This window comes from Anolis carolinensis, chromosome 2 (genome assembly GCF_035594765.1).
Source record: "Anolis carolinensis isolate JA03-04 chromosome 2, rAnoCar3.1.pri, whole genome shotgun sequence".
Lineage (NCBI taxonomy): Eukaryota > Metazoa > Chordata > Lepidosauria > Squamata > Dactyloidae > Anolis > Anolis carolinensis.
In genome coordinates this window covers 295,669,745-295,692,146 of record NC_085842.1, presented here as the reverse complement: position 1 = coordinate 295,692,146, position 22,402 = coordinate 295,669,745, and the positions used below count along the sequence as shown (strand labels likewise).

At 42.5% G+C, this 22,402-nt stretch overlaps 1 protein-coding gene across 1 annotated transcript; it reads right to left on the bottom strand.

Moving 5' to 3' along the window:
- Positions 1-221: 221 nt before the first annotated feature.
- plk2 (polo like kinase 2) lies at positions 222-11,876 on the bottom strand. The gene is made up of 14 exons (XM_003216246.4): positions 11,504-11,876; positions 9,173-9,280; positions 8,876-8,992; positions 8,556-8,685; positions 8,187-8,274; positions 7,314-7,409; positions 6,108-6,306; positions 5,844-5,991; positions 5,281-5,378; positions 3,691-3,811; positions 3,043-3,283; positions 2,824-2,953; positions 2,621-2,731; positions 222-981 (listed from the first exon to the last, which is right to left on the bottom strand). Exons 1-14 carry the CDS (start codon positions 11,747-11,749, stop codon positions 790-792), a joined length of 2,025 nt encoding a protein of 674 aa, XP_003216294.3. The 5' UTR covers positions 11,750-11,876; the 3' UTR covers positions 222-789.
- Between the last annotated feature and the right edge of the window lie 10,526 nt (positions 11,877-22,402).

The following is a 22,402-nucleotide window of genomic DNA, read 5'->3' as shown; positions in this document are numbered from 1 at the left end:
CACTATTTTTGTATAAATTGAATAAAGCTAGGTTAGAAATAGCAGTGCATCAGCTCATGTTGGTGGAGGATATGCAAGCACAACACTCAGTCTACCCCATTTGATTTAGGAATCATTTTCTCCTGGAACCAAATGTAAGATCTTATACCTTTTCCTCATTGACCCTGGGAAGCAGTTCTACCTACCAAATGTACATAATAACAGAAAAGCCATATTGGAACTATTGTTCAGATTTTTCCCAATCTTTATTGCCAACAAAAGTTTATTTAAAAATCACAGTTACAAAAAAAATGTGTGTAATAAATACTTCACTTTAGGCTGTAATAAATAAAAAAAATATCAACAAGGAATGCACTTTGCCAGCCACAAGTGTGATCAGTTCCTGGAAGAAATACGAGGAAACGTATGGCCATAGTTCACAGTTACGCAGCCAGAAGCTGCCCCCTTACAGTTATTCCACAACCAAAAGTCCCTCCCTCCCAATTCCGAGTGATATTCACAGTTTAAGTCCTCCATCACAACAAGTTGCTGTGGAGCTTCAAGTTCAACAACCCCTTCAGAAGGGTACAAACAAAGAAATCTGCATTCCAAAAAAAATCTTCGTCACACCATTAATCCAACAACGACGATCAAAGGCTCCTTGTCTGGTCCCAGCCCAGCACACAAGATGATGATAAGTGTTCGTACCAGTCCCTACTTCTCACGCATGGGCATATTCATCTTTCTCCTCTCAACTCTTCCACAGTAGACTTCAGTAAGAGAAGACCTTTTGGTTTTAGAAGAGTTGTTTTAATTACACCTTTGCAACAACATATTCAATGCATATTCCATTCGATGCTTCAGCTCCAACGAACACCCAGACACCAGAAGCGTGGTTAAGCGAAATGTTGTCGATAACCTATCTTCATTGATGTAGGTAAGTAGATACTCTTCATTTTGGTTGCAAATGATGATTTTTGTATGATCATGGTAGAAGTTCACCTGTCAAGGAATAAAAATTTGTAGCTCAATGCATTTTGTTCCAGCCTTTTAGACACAAGCATGTTTTGCACACATTATTGTGTTTAGCAGCTTGTCAGCTAAATTTTCTCTACAGGGCCCCTATTCTGGGTGGACTGATCTAAATGGCCTTTGCTCAGTGAATTTTAATCCATGCTTCCTGTTTTACATATTCATATTTCCTGAACAGGCAAGCATACTAACTACTTGCTGTAAACACTTAAGGTGTATTTGTAACTGATAGTTTTAACAAATTCAAAAGTTCAGTCATGCTAAACTACATCTGCCAGAAGGATGAGGTCTCTTTGGTTCCTAAGATTTAAGAGCTAGTTTGAACTCTTCTGTATGCTTGGAGGAAGCAAGCTCCCTGATAGGAAGAGGATTCCATTCTGCATAATCAGATGATCTACATTTAAACCTTGTCATAAATAGGAATAAGACTATCCAGACTTTTGAAACACAGAGCGGTTGTACAGCTCAGGTAGATCAAGAGCACAAAATGATCCATATTGGCTCTAGAGAAGTCTATCCAGAAATATGAGAGAAATTCAAATTGACTGTAGTTCTCATGATAATTTGTATTCTCCAAATCCAGCAGTAAGACACAATAAGATCCACTACAATGCCATTCATGAGGCTTAATTTTAGGCAAATAGTCACTTCATAGAAGTGTCTTTTTGCATGTGACAGGCAGATGGGCATATTTCGGTTACAAAAGACTGCAACTGCGAAATGACCAGTTTTGTAAAGACTGAACTAAAGATTTCCTTTACAAGTCATGATTCCAAAGCCACATAACTGCCTTCTGTGTGTCCCACCATAACATAGCCCAACTGGGTCATGCTCCCACTAAGTTGCTTCACAGAAGAGTCACAACAAGAAACCTTAAGCTTCCCACATGTGGAAACATGAATAGATGGGCCAAAAGCCAACAGCTTAGATCCAGTGGAACTTCAAAAAATGCCGAATTATCACATTCCCAGGGATTCAATGGGCATACTTTATCTGATAATAAGAAATGTAATGGAGTATACTGCCTTATGTTGGTTCAGGTTATTGGTCTATTCCAATTCTGTCAACTCTAACTAACAATGGCTTTCCAGGATTTTAGGCAGGGTTCTTTTCTAGTCCTACCTGGAGATGTCTCCCGTCCCTCTAGGTATCTCCCATGCAAGTCCTAACCAAATTCACTTCTGCCTCAATATGGAAATCTCATAAAATCAGATGTGTTCAGTATGGCCTAAGTTCTATTTAGACCATGATTACCAACATGATGTGAATGTAACTGTACGTTGCTTTTACTTAAGTCTCTCGATTTTAGGAAAAGTAGCCTGGAATCATTGCAAGCTGTGCCCAGTTTGTAAAGTTAGATTTTTGCCTATAGATTTTATTGTAGAATTGCAAGTTGCCTTCTTTATTTGTGGAAGTTGTGCTTTTGGCCAACACACCTAGTAAGCAGTCACCTCCTTTGTGACAGTCTTAAATTGCAAGTATTCTAGCTGCTGTAACACCAAATTGCAGGAAGTACCTTAAGACAGTTTATGCTTAGTACACAATGGCACTGGATGTGTCTAGGGAAGTGTGTCCACAAACAGAGATGCTGAAAAGTAACATAGCATACCTGAAATGTGCCATCATTGAAGAGCATCATCAAAGCTTTGTCTGATTTTAACCACTGCAGAAGGTAAAGCCTGGGTCTGCGGACATCCGTTACACTGGGGAGATCACCTCCCTAGAAAAGAGAAAACATTTTGCTTAGAACAGAGCTTGCCATATCAAGTCAGCCATAAAAGGTCTTCAAAGTCTTTCAACCCCACAACTTACATCCATGAGATTCTCCTCCATGTAGTGAGAAAAGTATTTCAGGATAGTCACTTGACTAATGAATTGCTCAGGGGCCTCTGTAGCAGAGAAAACTGAACACTGGCCGAGCTCTGCATAGTAGTGGACTGTTCTGCAAAACAAAAAGTGCAACAGGTTAGGTTTAAGATGAAGACAAGGGGAATCATTAGGTGACAGCATGGATTTGTATCAGCAACTTACTTTTTGTCTGGAAGAAGACTCATGTGTGCACCATTGTTGAATAGAACACCCACAGTGTGGTCCGAGAGCTGATAGCCAAAGCCATATTTGTTTGAATAGTCCACCCATTTCGTGACCCACTGGAAAGAGGCTGTCAGCTGTTCCTTGGGAATATTGTCCGATTCTGGCATATTCTCCAGACATCCACGTAACACTCTCGCAACAGTGTCCGCTACGCTTCCCATTGTACTATCTTCAAGGCCTGGGAGGGGAAAAGAAGGTATGCTCATGGTTTTTGACAAAAAAGCTGGAAACAATACTATTATATCTAGCTCCCTTGGGTTACGCTCCTAGATTATGGTGTGAAGATCCTAGCTGCAGAAGCCATATTACAGTTTACTGCATTTAATGTGGAGTGAACTTTCCAGTTTTTTTCAGTATTCACATTTTAAAAGATCCTTTAGGGAAAATATGACAGTTTTGTGACTTTTCCCATCGCATTTGAGTTCTGCCATTGAAAAACCTCATCATTATGGTAGAAAGGCAGGGGGCAGGATAAAATGTGGATTCCTGGGGTTTATTTCACACTTTTCCTTGAAGTACAGGCTAAAAAAACTCCCCACCTACTCAGCATATGTTGATACAGTAGAAGCCATGTGTCATACTTACACTCACTGCTGCTACTGCAACTTCCCAGAGTCCCTCGAACTATCATGCGGATAGCATCGATTTGCTTGGTTTCAGTCAGTATGCTAGGTTTGGCCACAGTGAGGTTAGGAGGCTGAATCTCCTGAAAAAAGAAAACATAATGTAAATTCCAAGCATAGCCAGGAGCAACTTCATATAATTCTCAGAAACAAATGACTACTGCTACTTTATTATTAAAGGTATGTGGTGATTACATCTCATCAGAAGAAATGCTTATTATTTTAAAATCAAGGGCTAAAGTGGCTTTCACCATGACCAAGATGCCAGGAAATGTCATTGTGCACCTCTGTATTTCATATAAACTAAGCATAAGGATTTCCATCATGAAAAACAAGGCTACAATGAACGTTTTGGTCATCAACCAAGTGTTGTCACTATTCATTCTACAGCCATGATAACAGACAGTAGTTTACAGCTACTCATTTCAATGCAGAAATACTGAAAGACCCATTCAAATGGAATCTACCTCTATGTTCTGTTTCTTTATCTCCTCAATGCTTGAGAACCCGCTTGACTCCAACCAGAGAACCAATTCACTGTCTAATACAGTGGTTCTCAACCTGTGGGTCCCCAGGTGTTTTGGCCTACAACTCCCAAAAATCCCAGCCAGTTTATCAGCTGTTAGGATTTCTGGGAGTTGACAGCCAAAAACATCTGGGGACCTACAGGTTGAAAACCACTGGTCTAACAGTAACTCCACCAAGCTGGTATCCTCCAGATGCATTTATCATTTTCATAATCTTATCTCAAAATCATAGCAGTCATAGGATATCTTGGGGGGGGGGGGGAGAATCAAATCAGACTCTGAAAGCTGCTATAGCTTGCATGCCAGCATTTGGCAGAATTACTCTTTATTGCACTACAGCTCTTGAATAAATGAGCCAGATAAATTTTGGAAGTTATAGTCCAAAAAACAAATTTTCCAGGCTCTTTTTCAATTTTTCCAAGGCAGTTCTTTCCTTTGGCATTCAGGTTTCGGGTTTTTGTCATTTTGTACTTTTTATCAAGTATGTAATTGTAAAGAATGGGGAAGAGCATGTTATATTACCCCTACTAATGTCTAGGTTACTAGGTCCTTAATTCTTACACATCTGCTACAAACGGCATGTTTCTGAGTAAATAAATAAAGCTTGAGCACACTGACATTTTCAATTATAGGTTTATCCTAAGCTAAAACTCCTAAGAATGAGAAGAGATACCCAAGCTGTATCTCAAAGGATAAATGCAGTGCTGAGAACAGACACACAGATGCTCACTGATTTCTGCTAATGAGTTCAACAGAAGCACAGAGATCCCTCAGGAAAATGTCAAAGGCCACAACATCCATGACACAAAATTATTCCCAAGCTCTCTGTGTAGAAGAATTTGCTAGCTACTCATTTTAAACCTCTGCTCAGCAATACAATCAGTCCATTCCAGAACCGTACCAAAGCCTGGTAGAGTCATTTTTGGAGCACAATTGCCATACTGGTTGGGGGATTCTGGGAGCTGTAGTCCAAAAAAGAACCTTCCCAGGCTCTGGGGATTATTACATGGTCATCTCACACCTACCTCCTCCAGGCGGTGTTTAATGGGCAGCTGGGTGATTGAGGTCTTTTTCAAGTCATGTCTCAGCTTATATATTTCTTCATCTTCTTTAGCAAGTCGATCTGAGGAAAAAAAATGTAATTCACAAATTGTAAGCTTTTATTTCACACCACTATGCACCTGATATGAAATTTCCTGCTGTATTTTCCAACAGGGCACATGCCCTTGCTTTACTGTAGCCATTGCTACCCAGTTTTCTGGGTAATCAGAGAAATACATACAATTATCACCAAGGCAGCACCATTAATGAGTAGGCAGAACAGGAATGACAGCATATGGCCAATAATAAAGCTGGCAGACCAGATTGACTCTGTTGCCTGTTGACAGCTCTGTAACAAAGCCTGGCTGTAACTGCACGCAGCATCCACACGCCTTCAGAAGTGGCAGTAGTTTAGAATTAAAGTACTTGCTACTGTCACATAGCCAAAAGGGAAACCAATTGAACATCCTAATGTGTTGCTACAAATACATTGCAAGGCAGAAGCAGGTGTGCAGCAATCTCTACCTAGTCATAAAGAAATCCTTACTGTGTGTGTCGAAATATCTTGCTTTTTCCTTCTTGCCCCCAAAGAGAGCTGCTGCAGCCTTCTTGAAGAAATTCTTCGCAGGGCTTGACAAGTTGAAATCAGGAACTGTGTGACAACAGCTTGCTGGAAGCCTCTCTGGTGTGAAGCCCTGAGGGAACAAGATATATTAAAAACTGGCTGTGAGCAAGCTGGTAGCTGTATTCAGCACAAAGCAAAACCACTGCCACCACCCTGAGTTGTGAAAAGCAAAAAAAGGATACAAACCAGCAAAAAGAAGTCATGCCGAACAATGTCGTCTAAGGTGGGGCGGTCTTCGGGGTTTTTCGACAACATGGTTGCAATCAAGTGCTTTGCAGGAGGCAAAAGAGAGGATGGCAAGGAGTATTTCGCTTCTCTTATGCATCTGTACGTTTCCTTCAGATTTGTTGTTTCAAATGGAGGCCTTCCCAGAAGCATTGTATACCTGTCAAAAATTAAAACAAACTTATCTCATTATTTCAATCTTGTTAAGTTGCCTCCAGCCAACAATATTTCTCAAATTATTGCTTCTGATAAAACTCTGGTGGGTTTTTTGAAGTCACTGCCATAGGGCTATTTTGTGAAATACAGAGAAAGCTCCAATATGTGTTGAAATCCTGATCAGAGGTGGCATTGTGCAACACTACAACAGCATTATCACACCAGGTTGTGAAATAATCAAAGGGTCTGTACTGCTGAGAAGAGGTTGGAGTTGCATCCACTGTCTTCCCAGGAGCAAAACCCTGGAAATGCTTACCTATGGAAGTCTTAAGAGACCTCTTTACACAGACCTATACAAAAGATCAACTGTTTGCCTGGATGGCTTGTCATATACAAGCATAAGTCACCAACAGAATCCTGGTCTTGTTATCTTATTTAGCATTCACATGTCAGCAGATGTTTAGTCCAAATAGTAGGAAGTAATTTGGAAGGGGTCTATAACTCATCAGTGGAGCATACATTTTGTATTCAGCAGACTCTGGATTTCATTCTTGTCAATCAGGTAAAAGGTCTAAAGAGGGAAGTGGGGATGGGGGAGGAGAAGGACCTCTGAAATTATGAAGAGTTCCAGAATCTGGCCCTCCAAATGTTTTGGAGTTCAACTCCCTTGACTGTTGACTACTAGCCAAGCTGGCTGAAGCTTCTGGGAATAAGGGGCCAAAACAGGTGGGAGATCCAAAAATGTTCAGAAACCCTTTCATTTGAAGAGAGAGCTTGGCTCCATTCCATTTTCCATTTCTCAGAGGAATGAACTTCTATGTCTTGCACCAGCTCTAGGCCTTCACTCATAACTAGCAGAAATAAATGTGAAATAAGGAACTCTCACAGTCTTAACTGCTGTAATTTATGGATCACACAGTTTGTAAGGATGCAGAGTTACTAAAACAAGGTGCTATGCATTGTATCATATATAGACTTTAAAATCCTGTTCAGTACTTCTCAGATACTCACATGACACAGCCTAGGGCCCATATGTCAGATTCACAGCCATGGCCCTGTTTGTTGAGCACTTCTGGGGAAAGGTAATTTGGTGTGCCACAGATTGTTCTGAAAACAATGCAACAGAATTAAAATCTACCCATTCAATAGCAATAAACAGCCTTCTCAGCTTTAAAAGTATGCATTCATGAAACTAAAGGCAACCTAGTCATCAGTGGACATGTTCTAACTAGACCCTGAGTTTTGATCAAGAGACTATAACTTTCGACTGGTCAGATTCCATGCTAATCTTCTATTACTCCTATGAGTAAGCTGCTCAAAACCATCCTTTGTCGCGGACATGCTCATAACACTGTAGCAAAAAGCCAGTTGGAAGAAATAAACTATGCAGAGACAGAATATTGTAGTTATGTTGTTACTGCTGATGTGTGCTACCATAACAGCAGCTCAGGCATTACCCTTCAGGTATTGCTAGATGGTGGCTTCCATCATTCCTCACTACTGGTTAAGTTGTCTAGGATTAATAGGAACTGTAGTACAATATAGAATGATAGAGCTGGAAAAGATTTCAATTGATATCTAGTCCACCTCCATGCCACTGCAGGAATCCTCTATTAAAGTACCAGAGGAGTGGGATTAATTACTAATCTGGAAAGCACTAATTTGCTCACCCTGCATAAAACTGTAGGAAAAGACAACAGTAGGAAATTCTGCTCAACTACTGGATTCTATCAATGAATAGTTACACCTCATCAAAGTCAATGTCTTCCACAATTATGGATTACATTAGGAATTATGGCTCTAGATACTATTCAAAGGAGACCTGAAAGCTAGATGGTGATAGAAATAACATTTAGGCAATTGTTCTCCTTCTCAAACTCTTACCGTCTCCTGTGCTCCAATGGTTCAAGCCTTGCTGCCAAACCAAAGTCACCCACTTTCAGCTCCATAGCATCATTAATGAAGAAATTGCCTGCAGACATAAAGAAAAGGAAAAGCCAGTTGAGTTCAGAGCTGCACAGAAATACAGTAGACAAGTGCAGGCTTGTCCCTCAAGAAGCCCAGCACATAGCTAAACTGTTCTTTCTTTTATGAATGAGTACTTAATGCTCTTACTCAAGCATTCCAGGACTCCCTTGCAAAATATGTTGATCCTATCAATTAATCCCCATAAGTGCAGTTTTAGCAGCAACAAGGTCTATGAGAAAAGCATTGTTCTTTCAGGGAAGTGAACGGAAGGGTTTGTCGCCTTACCTAGTTTCAGATCTCGGTGCAAGATCTCTTGCTCGTGAAGGTATTTTAATCCTGACACAATCTGCCTGAGGTAGTATCGTACTTCTGGTGCTGTCAAGACCTTCCTTGCTTTCAAAATGTGAGCCATAGACTGGTGAGAAGAAAAAACAATAAAGAAAGTCACCGGGCTGAGCGCACAGCTAAGATTTCACATATGTAGAAAGCTAGAGTTAATGCAAGGGGTAAGGACTGCCTGGAGAAGCCATGGGAGATACCTTTTACATATTAAACATATCAGTGCCAGGAGAGTGAATACTGGATTTCTCCCAATGGATGCTCACCCTTCGGCTGCAGTACTCAAGGAGAATGTAAATGTTCTCTTTGTCCTCAAAGTAGTGGTAGAACTGCACAATGTGGCGGTGGTTGAGCATCCTGTGCAACTCGATCTCTTTATCAATCTGGAAAATGCAAGAGGAGAAGAACAAGAGAGGCATTATTGGCACCGGTGGCTGCAGGCTGTGGGAAGAAGACAGGACTTACACGTGAGCAAGCCACTGGAGGAGGAAAAGGGAAGGGCAGCCAAAGCACGTCAAGGCATTCCTGAAAGTCATGTCATCAGAGCCAAAATACACACACACCTTTTCCCTTTGATGAGGTTTAGCGACTCTGCTGTGAGGAATGATCTTTGCAGCATAGACTTTGTTCGTTGTCAGATCCGTCATCTCGTAACACTTTGCAAAGCCACCCTGAAGAGACAAGGCAGACAAAGCATATTAGATGTGACAGCACAGGAAGGATCTGTCTTCTCCCATTCCCCACCCTTGCCCGGCTTTGGAGAGCAAGTCAGCAGAGAAATCACACAATGAGCCAAGGCAGTAACACAGAGAACACGAAAAATGAGTCCAAGCCATTTTGTGAGAATCAGGAATGGTCTTGATCATTGGCTGAAGAATGTACAAACCAGTGCTCAATTTTGGCTCTTCTTTGTCTATAACAGAGGCAAGACTCTTGGACAATAAAGAAAAAAAACCATTCAAGCCTCATCTCTTGCAATTAGAACAAAGCCTAGATAGAACAGGCTAAATGCCTATACCAGGATAGCCATCCACTTTTCCCTTGATGATCATCACAACTATAGAAAGCCAGGCTGTTTATCAACATTCATCCTATTCCTTTTGTGACACACAATTGCCTACCTCGCCCCATGCACAGAAGGAAAAGTGCAGCAGACAACAGCTGTCTGCTGCAAGTGCATGCAGCAAGATAGAGAAATGTGAATCAAACAGCCATATTCAGGGCTACTCCTGTCATTCCACCAACTAAGCAGCCACCCAGGGAGGCATCCGTAGAGTTCGGGTACTGTTTTATACATATTCATGGTTTTTGATCCTTATAAAAAGACAACTGACAATTTATATATTTTTCAGGGGAGTGCGTTAATTCTGGTAAAAAAATGCAAATGACACCTTGAAAAATATGACCATGAACATAATGAATTATAAAGTCAAGATTGTCATTACAGTCTCATAATTCCAAATAAATTTAACCGTTTCAAATTGTGTGTGTTCCATTTTTTTCCCTGCGAGACATGGGTTGTCCAAAAATGACGTTAGCCATTTTGGGGAGAGGGGATGCAAGCATGATCTGTAGAGAGCAAACTAGCCTGTCGTCAGTCACCACCACCTATTCATTCCGTATAATGGCATGCAAGCGCTCTACTCGCTCTGCATGGAAGCCGTGGCCTGCATATAGATCCTATTTGGGGAGCCACCTTCTCTGCAGGTCCACCTGAGCCAAGTCTACTGGTAAGAAATTTATTTATTTATTTACTGTATTTATATACTGCTTTTCTTACCCCAGGGGGAATCAAAGCAGTTTACAACGTAAAAATGGCAAAATTCAATGCTCAACATACATATAAAACCAAATCATAAAATCTAGACAAGAAACATATAGCTGTCCATTAAAAACAATAAAGATGATTAAATGTAAGATAAAACAATATTTAGAAATAAGGACATAAAATTAAACATCCTAATATAAAATCACACGGCCCAAAATCGTAAACCGAAGCCATTCCAATTGTCAATTGCACATACATGTTCCCTATTTATTACTTGCACTGCATTACTTTACTGGCCAAAACCTTGCTCCCACAGCCATGTCTTTGTTTTCTTTCTGACGGCCAAGAGGGATGGTGCTAATCTGATCTCACTGGGGAGAGACTTCCACAGCTGAGGGGCCACCACTGAGAAGGTCCTGTCTCCCGTCCCCATCAGCTGCACCTGAAAAGGAGGTGGGACTGAGAGCAGGGCCTCCCCAGAAGATCTTAACCTCCGTGATTGTTCATAGAGGGAGATATGTCTGGACAGGTAAGCTGGGCTGGAACCTTTTAGGGCTTTATAGGCTAAAGCCAGCACTGAATTGTGCTTAGTAGCAAACTCTGCTGGGGAACAGAAATGGCTCAAATCTGAAATCAGTGAAATGAAAATTAGAGAGAAATACAAGGAGCAGAGAGGAGTCACCTGTGCCTAGAAGCTGCAGGTGGATATTCATGTCTAGCTTGCAAGCTCCCCGGCCAGGAAGACCCACATGCAATCATTCATTATCCTTATGAGTTTCTTTCTTAAAGAGACAGAGAGAGAAAGGAAGGGAGGGCTCAAAGAGGGATGGAGGATGTGAGAATGGAGAGGCTTGAAGGGTATGTGCAAGCAATGTCCAAACGAGGTGCAACGAAGTAGATCGGGTCAGGAGAACAATGGGTGCATCTACATTGCAGAATTATGGCCCTTTGGTGCCACTTCACCTGCCATGGAATCATAGGAGTCGGAAGAGCCTTCTCTTCCTAATATTGCCTGAGCAAGCTTCAAAGGTGGTGCCAAAGCGCCTCGATTCTCCTACAGTGTGGATGCACCCAACCTCGGTCCGTTTCTCCAGTCCCAGCCAATGGACACTCGGGGCCGGTTTACCTTGCCCAGGACTTTTCCCCGGCAGTAGCGCCTTCCCGTGGTGGGGTCGGTAATAATCCGGGAGATCTCGGTGGTGCCGTGCGGGTGGTGCTCGGAGGGCTCGGCCGCCTTCTTCCTCCGCGACTCCCCATTGTAAGCAGCCTTGCCCAGCGCCTGCTCCGCCATCCTGCTGCTGCTCCCGGTGCTGCTGCTGCTGTGGCTCCCGCTGCTGCCCGGCTGGTAAGCGATAGTCCTCAGTAAATCCATCGCAGCCGCCGCGTCGGAGGGAGAGAGGCACACGCAGAGGTCTCGTCTCGCCCTTCCGTTCCTTTCCCTTCGCCCGGACCTTCCTGCCCGCCTGCTCCGTTCCTTTCCCTCGCAGTACAAGCCAAGCGCTGCGAGGGAGTTTTTATACGGCCGAGGCCCCGCCTTTGAATCCGTGACATCACAGAACACCTCCTCCTCCGAATCTTAACTCTACGAAACCTGAACAAGGAAGGTGCAGTTGTATCTCTATTATGGAAGTACATCTACACCAGGCATGGGACAACTTCGGCCCTCCAGGTGTTCTGGGCTTCAACTCCCACCATTCCTGACAGCTCCATACCATGCAGCTGTGGACAAGTCTACATTTGTTTGTTATTCGTTCAGTCGCTTCCAACTCTTCCTGACCTTATGGACCAACCCTGTCGGCCGTCGTCGCCACCCCCAGCTCCTTCGAGGTCAAGCCAGTCACTTCAAGGATACCATCCATCCATCTTGCCCTTAGTCGTCCCCTCTTCCTTTTTCCTTCCATTTTCCCCAGCATCATTATCTTCTCCAAGCTTTCCTGTCTTCTCATTATGTGGCCAGGAGCCTCCGGTGGCCTAGGGGATAAAAGCCTTGTGACTTGAAGGTTGGGTTGCTGACCTGAAGGCTGCCAGGTTCAAATCCCACCCGGTGAGAGTGCGAATGAGCTCCCTCTATCAGCTCCAGCTCCATGCGGGGACATGAGAGAAGCCTCCCACAAGGATGGTAAAATATCAAAACATCCGGGCGTCCCCTGGGCAACGTCCTTGCAGACAGCCAATTCTCTCACTCCAGAAGCAACTCAGGTTGCTCCTCACACGAAAAAAAAATTACGTGGCCAAAGTCCTTCATCTTTCATCTTCACATCTTCAAGTACAAGTCTACGCAGGGACCACTAAACACAGCAATGCCCAAACACGAATCAAGGAATATGAATGTTACTGCAGACCAACTCAGAGAATTCAGTCATACAGAGCACTTGATGAACCAACCTGGACACAGCATATTATTAGAGAACACAGAAATGCACTCTAACAACCACCATGTCAGACTACACAGAGAAGCCACTGAAATCCACAAGCATGTGGACAAAGTCAGCAGAAAGGAGGAAACCATGAAAATGAACACAATCTGGCTACCAGTATTTAAAGAACTGTAAAATCTGGACAGTAAATAAAGAACAAGACTTTGAAAACAGAAGAATTCCAGACATGAATCAATCAGGGCCAGCTAAGACATCCCAACAAAGGATTCACTCAGGAGTAAGCAGCCAGACCTTGAAGCTGAAAGGTTATTCAATGCTAATCAAGGTGGCCAATTGTAACATTCACACCTGCCTCAAACAGACAAGAGTTCTTTCTCCCACCATGGACACTCCACAGATATAGAAACCCCAACTGCCTAGTTTCCAACAGACCTCACAACTTCTGAGGATACCTGTCATAGATGCAGGCAAAATGTCAGGAAAGAATGATTTTGGAACATGGCCATACAGTCCGGAAAACATGTAACAACCAAGCCATTAAGCTGTTAGGAATTGTGGGAGTTGAAGCCCAAAGACCTGGAGGGCCAAAGTTTGTCCATGCCTGTTCTATAGGATAGAATTAAAGTGCTATAGTGCTGCAGTTTGCATTCAACCTTAGTGTGTATCTACACCACACCATGGCATTAATGCAGTGTGACATTAATTCAATAGCCAAGGCTCAGTGCTTTGGAATCTTGAGAGTTCTAGTTTTACAAGTTCTTTTGTCTCCTCTGCCAAACTACAACTCCCAGGATTCCATAGCATTGAGCCCTGGCATTTAAAGTGGTGTAAAACTGCATGAATTGTGGAGTGTAGATGTACCCTTGGTCTACCAAAGCTTTTATGCTACTAACTTCTTTCGTTCAAGCTTTATCTACACTGTAGAGTTAGTGCAGTTTGGCACTACTTTAACTGGCATGTCTCAGTACTATGGGATCTTGGGAGTTTTACTTTGGTGTCCCTTATATAAAAATGTAGGTTTTGCTGTCTGTCTATCTATGTATATTTGCAAGCCTTGATGGTTGAATCAGTGGATACAGAATCTATTGATCTAGTAAAACCAGATTAAACAGAACTTTGGTCTGATCTGCATGTTCTTGTGTAAAGGAATCAAGGCAGGACTGAGTTGGAGGCCCTGGAACAAGTCCATTTCTTTTTATGTGCAAGTGTAAACTATGCTAAGAATGGTGGCATTGGTCAATTAGTAATCATCAACACACAAGATGCAATAGAGAGTAACACAGAAATCTTCAAGCGTGAACCATTTTCATCCTTGCCATTCCATACATTTTTGATGCTATTGATTTGAAATGTTAGTGGGAGGCTGGAGAAGTAGTTGGAAGGAGGAGAAGAAGCAGCACTTTTCCCTGCATTTTAATGGGTATGTTAAGATCCAGGATAAAACTAAGAGTGTTGCACCCCTGGCATGGCAGCTGCATCTCTACTGACTAAAAATTCATTCAGTTTGACACCACTTTAACTGCCATGGCTCAATGCTATGAGTTCATGTGAGCTGTGGTTTGGTGAGGCATCAGCACTCTTTGGCAGAGAAGGCTGAAGACCTGGTAAAACTACAACCCTTGTGATTCTATAGCATTGAGCCATAGCAATTAAAGTGGTGTCAAACTGCATTAAATTCTAAGTGTTGATCGACCCAGAGTCTCCAACTTTCTCTGACCTCTGCAGGCAACAACATTACAACCGGAATCCGGTCCTTTGCAGCCCCCGGAAAGGCAGCAGCTGCAAGATAAATCTCTGGGATTAATGCCTCGGGTGCAAGGGGGGGGGGGGAGAGAGAGAGGATACCCTTGGTCTGTTCCCTTATTTTTTTCTCCACATGGCTTTCCATTGAGTAGCCCATGTGGTGAGCACATTGCTAGGCTTACGAAGGGCCTCATTCAGGAGACAGAGCTGTGTCACTCTTTATTGGAGTTACAGAGAGGAGCTGAACAGCACCCCTGTCTTGTGTCATTCATGACAAGGTCATTCAAGGACAAGCTGAGGCTGGCCACTCTCTTAGACTGACCCTCGGTATTTGGGCAAAGACGGACCACCACGACAACAAGGCATTGTTCTAAAGCTTCACTGCCTCCCCAGACTCCTCCCTCGGAAATTTTTTCTTATTTTTTAAAAAGCACATTTGAGCATAAAAAATACAGGTGCTTGATAATAAACTGACATGCTAAGAAAAAATGCATGCCTCCCATATTCCCTAAAGCAACAGCCATTAGCTGCTTAGCATTGGGCCACAGTTTTTCAAATTTAAAAACATATAACAGGATGTTTTTCTTTTATCAAAATCAGTCCTCTCCTTGGATTCCTGGAAAAGAAAATTGGGAAGTAAGAAATCCCGCTCCCCACAATGTAGAAGGTGTAACAAAAGGGATGCGACACAATGCGGTGGCCCAAAAGACAACATTTATCAGAATTTTTAACCTTGGCCAGGCTTCCTGGCATATGTTTGTGAATTCAGCCGTCTGGCTTTCCAGCAAAGAGTTTAAAGATTGCTTAGCTGTTGCTAGGTGGGTAACCTGCCCAGGATCAGGCATGAAGTCACTCAGAAATTCCTGCTTTTATGGCTGTGGAAATTATAGTTTCAACCAGGAGCGACCCCTGGTGGTTTCTGCAGTTGGCACATGTGTCAGTTAGAGAAGCAAGCTGCCTGGGAAACTGAATGATACGATCTACTGGACTGGCAAAGCCAGCAGGCCAAATTACTAACCGTGGCATGATAATTGCTGTTTCTTTTCCCTTCATCTTGTTAGGATCAACCTATAAAGTGAAATCCAAAGCCTTGCCCTTATTTTCCCAGACCTCAAACCAAAAGGAGATGCCCGGACCTACAGGAGTTTTAAATTTTTTAAAATAAATTGCTTCTCTAATAGTGTGGGACATCCTCTGAATTATGTAAATATGTGTTATTCAACCAACACCGACCCAAAATTGGAGAAGGGGCTGCCCCCTGCCCTTGTGCTCTTGGCACTGGCAAGCGCTTCCAGCCTCCCAGCCTGGGCTGCCTTCCTGCCTAATGATGCTGTGCCAGGGTACATGTTGTGCGTGCACAGGCCCACCGACAAGGTAGCCACGGCAGGGGAACAAACAACAAGGATGAAAGGAGGAGAGATAAAGGCTGCTGGAGCAAAAAGGGAGGGGAAGACAGCCTGAGGAAGGACTGGGGAGTGTTGCATTGGGATAGGGAAAAATTGAGGTCAAATCTGCACTTCACCATGGGTGCATCTACACTGGAATTAATGCAGTTTGACACCAGTTCAACTGCAACACCTCAATGCTATGGAATCCTGGGAGTTGCACTAGCACTTTTCATCAGAAAAGATTAAAGACCTTTAAAACTACAGTTTACAGGATTCCATAGCACTGAGCCATTACAATTAAAGTGATATCAAACTACATTAGTTATAAAGTGTAGATGCAGCTCTGGTCATTCTTCACAGGGCTGTTGTGGGACTGACATTTGGCCAGAACTCTGTATGCTTATTTTAGCTCTTGGGAGCAACAGAAGAGGGGAAACACTTAAAATATTCAAGGAGAGTATGAGAGGATTATGACAGCTGGTGTTTTATGGTGGCTAGAGTGGAAGTGGATGTTGGGATATGTTGGTGCCCACTAAGTCCTGAAATCCATTGGGCGACCTTGATCCAAATACCTTCTTTTCACCCTGCCCTACCTCAACTAGTCTTGCGTCTTGGATTGAAACAGATCATACAGTTGGCCCTCCATATTCATGGATTCTGCTCCCAACTAGGCAGAAGCCCGGAAGCCAGGACAAGTTGGGAGAGCTTGGCTATGCACTTGTGAAAAGGCTTTGTAAAAATATGTGGTATAAGTGACATAAACCCAAAATTGAGCCATCATGTCAAACCTATTTGCAGTCACATTGCTTTTGTCTCTGTAATGCTGAAAACAATGTTGAGAAATAGCTCTCTTAGTAATCTCCCATGGTGAAATATGGGACTATCAAAGTGATACATAAATACTACTCATCCAATCTGGGTTCTAAGTCAAACTCATTATTATTATTATTATTATTATTATTATTATTATTATTATTATTAATTAACTTTGTTCTTATATCCCGCCCCATCTCCCCGAAGGGACTCGGGGTAGCTTATATGGGGACCAAACCAAGTAATACAACAATAAAATACAACAACATAAAATACATTCAATTACAATGAATTGATACATAAAAACATATAAAAATCATAAAAGCATAAACTCAACATCAACCGATAACCAATAACTAAAAGCCAGGTGCAATGGATATGTCCAAAAATTGGAAGCAAGGAAATAAATTATACATATGCATATATGATGGACTAGTAATAAATAAGATGGGCTACTAATAAGATGGGCTAGTAATAAGGTGCAGAGGCTGGGTGTAGGTGGAGGTAAAAGGGCTCTGTCAAATTGTGCCAAATTAGTCAAAAGCACATTGAAATAACCAGGTTTTCAGGTCAAACCCAGAACGGAGATGAGATAAACTATGTTTATTGATTATTTCCTTTCCTTTTGATAGGCCACTCTTGAGATTTAGAAGGAAAAAAGATAGATCAACCAGGCCTAGTTATAAAACTGTTTTGAAGCTCGTTTAGAAGTCGGATGATAGATGTCAAGTTAACATGGCAGCTCTGGCAAGACTTCCTTTGAAATGTGTTCTACATAATCCATTAGACTTACTGTCATATGTGTGCTCGATATTTGGGATTTAAACTTTAAACACTGGGAATGTTTAATGTATTTCCATTTATAGAAACCATATGTTGCATAATTTCTGCTCTGATCTTCACTCCTCCTAAGAGCAAACCCAACTGGTGAGTCCCCGTGACTGCCTGATCAAGAAGTCCACAGAGAAGCAAGAGAGAGGTAAAGAAATGATCTGACAAGATTAGCAGTTGGACTTGAGGAGCTGTCTGGGGAGGGAAGGATTTATCCTGCATGACAGAACCAGAGGCGAGGGAAGAGCATGCTCACTGACAGCTGAAAGCCACTGTTACTGCATGAGATGGAAAAAAAGACACACAGAGAGAGACAGAGCATCTTCACTATAGAATTAGTGCAGTTTGACACCACTTTAATTGCCCTGCCTCATTGCTATGAAACCTGCTGTTTTAAAGGGTCTTTAGTTTGTCCAAGAGTGCTGGCGACTCATCAAACTACAACTCCTGTGGTTATATAACATTGAGCAATGGCAGTTAAACTGAAATGACATTATTTCTGCTGCTGTTTAGATGCACCCAGAAATAAATGGGCAATTTCACATTACACAGTTATAATGCGAAATTCTGGGGCTTGTAGTTTAGTGAGGCACTAGAGCTCTCTGGCTGAAAATCTGAAATACGTCTCCCTAAATCTCAAATCCCATGACTACATTGGATGGAACCATGGCAGTTATTGTGTCCTGTGAAAGGAACTAAAGTAGCAAATTCATTCTAAATCAGTTCATGTAATGGATACCAAGAGCCCTTTAATATCTGGGAGTGGTATAGTATGACCCCCATATCTGCTGAATTTACCCTGGAAATATGACACTGCATAATAGCCAGTCCTGTTGAAATAAATGACTTCTGCCAGAAGTTATCAAAGAGTCTTGCTAAAAGGCCAAGAAAATGCCTTAAAGAGAATATATTTTGTAGATGAAACTGAGGGTACTGGTCTTGCAGTCCTCTATTTCAAATTCTCCTTCAGAGAGTTGTAGTGCCTCACTAAACTACAAAAGGAGCCCCTGGTGGCACAATGGGTTAAACCCTTGTGCTGTCAGGACTGTTGACTTGAAGATTGGGTTGCTGACCTGAAGGTTACCAGTTTGAATCCAGGGAGAGTGCAGATGAGCTCCCTCTGTCACCTCCAGCTCCCTATGCGGGGACATGATAGAAGCCTCCCACAAGGATGGTAAAAACATCAAAAACACCCAGGTATCTCCTGGGCAACATCCTTGCAGATGGCCAATTTTATCATACCAGAAGCAACTTGTAGTTTTTCAAGTCACTCCTGACATGGAAAAAAACCCCCTAAACTACAAGTCCCGGGATTCCAGATGACTTGGGCACAGTAGTTTAAACAGAATCATCACACTACATTTGTGAAGTATGAAATCTCCCCTGGGTAATGACACGGCTGGTACTGCTCTCTGGGAATAAAACTATGCTGCAACATTTAGGCCACAATTGCTCTGCCACATTGAACTGCATTGAACTGCATTATATGGCAGTGTAGATGGCCCCCCAGTTACCATCCCCAAAGAGCTGATAGGATTAAAAAGAGAGACTACATAACAAGTTTCACAAGGGTTTTTTCCTTCTTTGGCAAACAAATGAGGAGAGCATCTCCTTTCTAACCCATCCACCCCTTATTCCTGCTGTTTAATGTTACAGATGAAGGATTTGGAACAAGATGTGAAATGCCACTCTTCACGTGTTTTCCCTAAATTGCATTACAGAGTGCTTTGGCCCATGTCCTTGTCTGCAATGGGCGCAGTGGACCGTAGAAGACACATGGATGGATTTCAAAACTGTAAAACAATTGTCCTTGCCTCCCGGTGTGCCTTACTGGCTGCTTACAGATCATCTCTGTATTTCTTGCAGCACCACCATGTGGACAAAACCTAAAGTACAAAAGAGAGAGAGTGCTGAGTTGGGGAAAAAATCCTTTGTGTACTGTATTTTTCCCAAAGCTCTGGAAACGTCTCTCCAAAACACACACACTTTGTTGTTGTATGCTTTCGAATTATTTCTTTCTTATATCGACCCTGAGGTGAACCAATCATGGGGGTTTCTTGACAGAATGTGTTTAGAGGGTTGTCTTCCTCTGAGGCTGAGAGAATGTGACTTGCCCCAAGGTTAGTCAGTGGGTTTCCATGCTCAAGCAGGGATTCAAACCCTTCAATACCAGTGTCTTAGTCTACACACTAATGCAGGCATGGGCAAACTAAGGCCTGGGGGCCGGATGTGGTCCCCTGGGTGCTTACCTCAGGCCCTCCTCATTTTCCCTGTCCTCTTGGCATAAGGACATGCCGGCCCACTGCATCCATATGTCAAAAAGATGGGGGAGGAAGGTACATAGCAGCTGAAAGCCCTCTAAGGTGCTCTCAGCCACCATGTGTCTCACGGCATAAAGATGGTGCAAGCAACCCCATTCTTATGCTGGGAGGATGGCTCGGGGAAGGCCTATGGCAGACGAAAGCCCGCTGAAGCACACTCAGCTGCTTCTTGTCTCGCCCTCCTCCCAAGATAATGCCAAGAGGACAGCCCGGAGATTGAAGGAGGAGAATAGGAAGGAGGATTGGGGCAGTCACCACATGTCCCATCTTCCTCCCAGCATAAGGATTGGACAAGCAGCCCCATCCTTATCCTGGGAGGACAACCTGAGGATGACTTGAGCCCTGCCCTACCCCCTCCTGGCCCTGTACTTTCATGGACCCTCCCATCCAGTGTGTGCACGCCCCTTCTCCCGCCTGGCCCGGCCCTTCCAGCTGGGCTCGCACTGTGGCCCCAAGTCAAAAAAGTTTGCCCATGCCTGCTCTAGTGGGTACACCATACTAGCTCTCTCACTACAACTCCAAATACCCAACCCAATATTGCCACCGGCCCATGATACTTAGAAGATTTTTTTGAAGCTCTAATTCCAAAATGTTAACTTTTCTAAGATCTGGCTTAAGGCAGCCAGTTCTAAACAACTCATGTAACAAATCATGCCAAAAGGAAGGAAGGAAGACATTTAACTAATGTAACCCCTCCTTGATTACCTTGGGCAAGTCACACTCTCTCACAGGCCCCTTCTACACTGCCATATAATCCAGATTATCAAAGCAGATAATCCACATTATCTGCTTTGAACTGGAGTATATGAGTCTTCACTGCCATATGATCCAGTTCAAAGCAGATAGTCTGGATTTTATATGGAGGTAGAAAGGGCAGACCTTCTCTGACCAAATCTCACCAAGAAAACTCCATCAAAGGAGGGTTTGCCTTAGGGTTAACATAAATCAGAAAAGACTTGAAGGCACATAACAAAAACAACAACAACAACAAAAACAAAAAACAAAAACAACAACAACAACAACAATAGCAGTGGCAGTGGCAACCACTGCGACCATCACCACCTTTATTAAAAAGATTTAGGAATCTAGAAACACTTTTGAGAACAACTGAGGCCCCTTCTACACTGCCAAATAATCCGGATTATCTGCTTTGAACTAGATTATATGACAGTGTAGATTCAGATAATCCAGTGCAAAGCAAATAATATGGATTATCTGATTTGATAATTTTGATTATATGGCCGTGTAGAAAGTGCCTGGGTCTACACTGCCATATAATCCAGTTCAAAGCAGATAATGTGGATTTTATATGGCAGTGTAGAAGGGCCCCAAGAAGAAGAGAATTCTAGTATAAACTGGAGTCTACCAAATCTTATGTTAGGAGTTTCTTCTTCCAAGTCAGTCAGAGGTGATAGTGGATTCCTTTACATCTCTTTATGCTAAGACAGGCTCTTTGAACGGCAGAAGTGTGTTAGATTTCCTCTGGCCACACTTTGGTTGCATCATATAACACCCCATTGTAACTAGCTGGTGGTTATGTAGATGACTGTTTCATCATATAACAGTTCTAATTTTCACTAGATTCCATGTAACTGTTATTCATTTACAGTTAAATAAATGTTAACTTTAAAAAGTGCCATCTAGTTAAAAATTGTAAAGTCATCATGATTCTCCATAAAGTATAGGAGAAAGATCATGTACCCTCAAACACTGAAGAATACAATATGTTTTTTAAGACCTTGATGCCTTGTATGCTAGGGGCCCTTTCACAGTATATAATTAAAGCACTTTAAATGCTATGGAATCCTAAGATTTGTAGTCCAGGGACAAACATTTGGGATTCTCAGCCATAGAACAGGCCTCTACATTATAAAATCTAGGACTCCCTAGATTGCAACCACAGCTGTTAAAAGAAACATACAGTGTTATAATTATATAGCATGAAAGGGACCTGGCTCAACCATCACTTGGAATAGCTAACATCCCTAGGGGTGTATTTGTCTGATTTCTGTGTTACTGTACTTGTATCACTGTAATTCAGTTTCACAGAGATGTGGCAACAATGGCATAACAATCTCCTTGGAAGCAGATCACATCCCTGTAGGAATAAATCTCTTGTCACGATGGAACTCATTGCCACAGGAAAGTTCCATCATTCCTTTGTGTGTCTCTGAATGACCTAATGGCTGATTTGACTCTTGCTTTTACTGAAGGATTAGCCACTAGCTAAAGGGGTTAAAAACCATGCCCCAAAACGTATTGGCTGTTCAAAGTAAAGTAGAGCCATTTAATGGTGAGTCAACACTTAAGTAATTCCGGTTGATTCAATATACAGTAGAGTCTCACTTATCCAACATTCGCTTATTCAACGTTCTGGATTATCCAACACAGTCTGCCTCCTGCCTGGATCCACACCTGTTTTGCTAGGCAGCAAGGACTAAAGTTTTTATGGATTTAATTTTTGTCAATGTTGTCACTGTAAGTTCATTTTATGCAATTCTGTCTTTATTTGTAGTAATTTTGTTAGTAGCCAATGTTTTTGTAGTCAATG

Excerpts from the sequence above, each read along its gene's own strand:
- plk2 (XM_003216246.4), bottom strand. The coding sequence starts at position 11,749 with ATGGATTTACTGAGGACTATCGCTTACCAGCCGGGCAGCAGCGGGAGC. Across the intron at positions 6,307-7,313 it reads TGGGCCCTAGGCTGTGTCAT|GTATACAATGCTTCTGGGAA; the intron begins GTGAGTATCTGA and ends AATTTTTGACAG. Across the intron at positions 5,992-6,107 it reads GGCATGACTTCTTTTTGCTG|GGCTTCACACCAGAGAGGCT; the intron begins GTTTGTATCCTT and ends TTGTTCCCTCAG.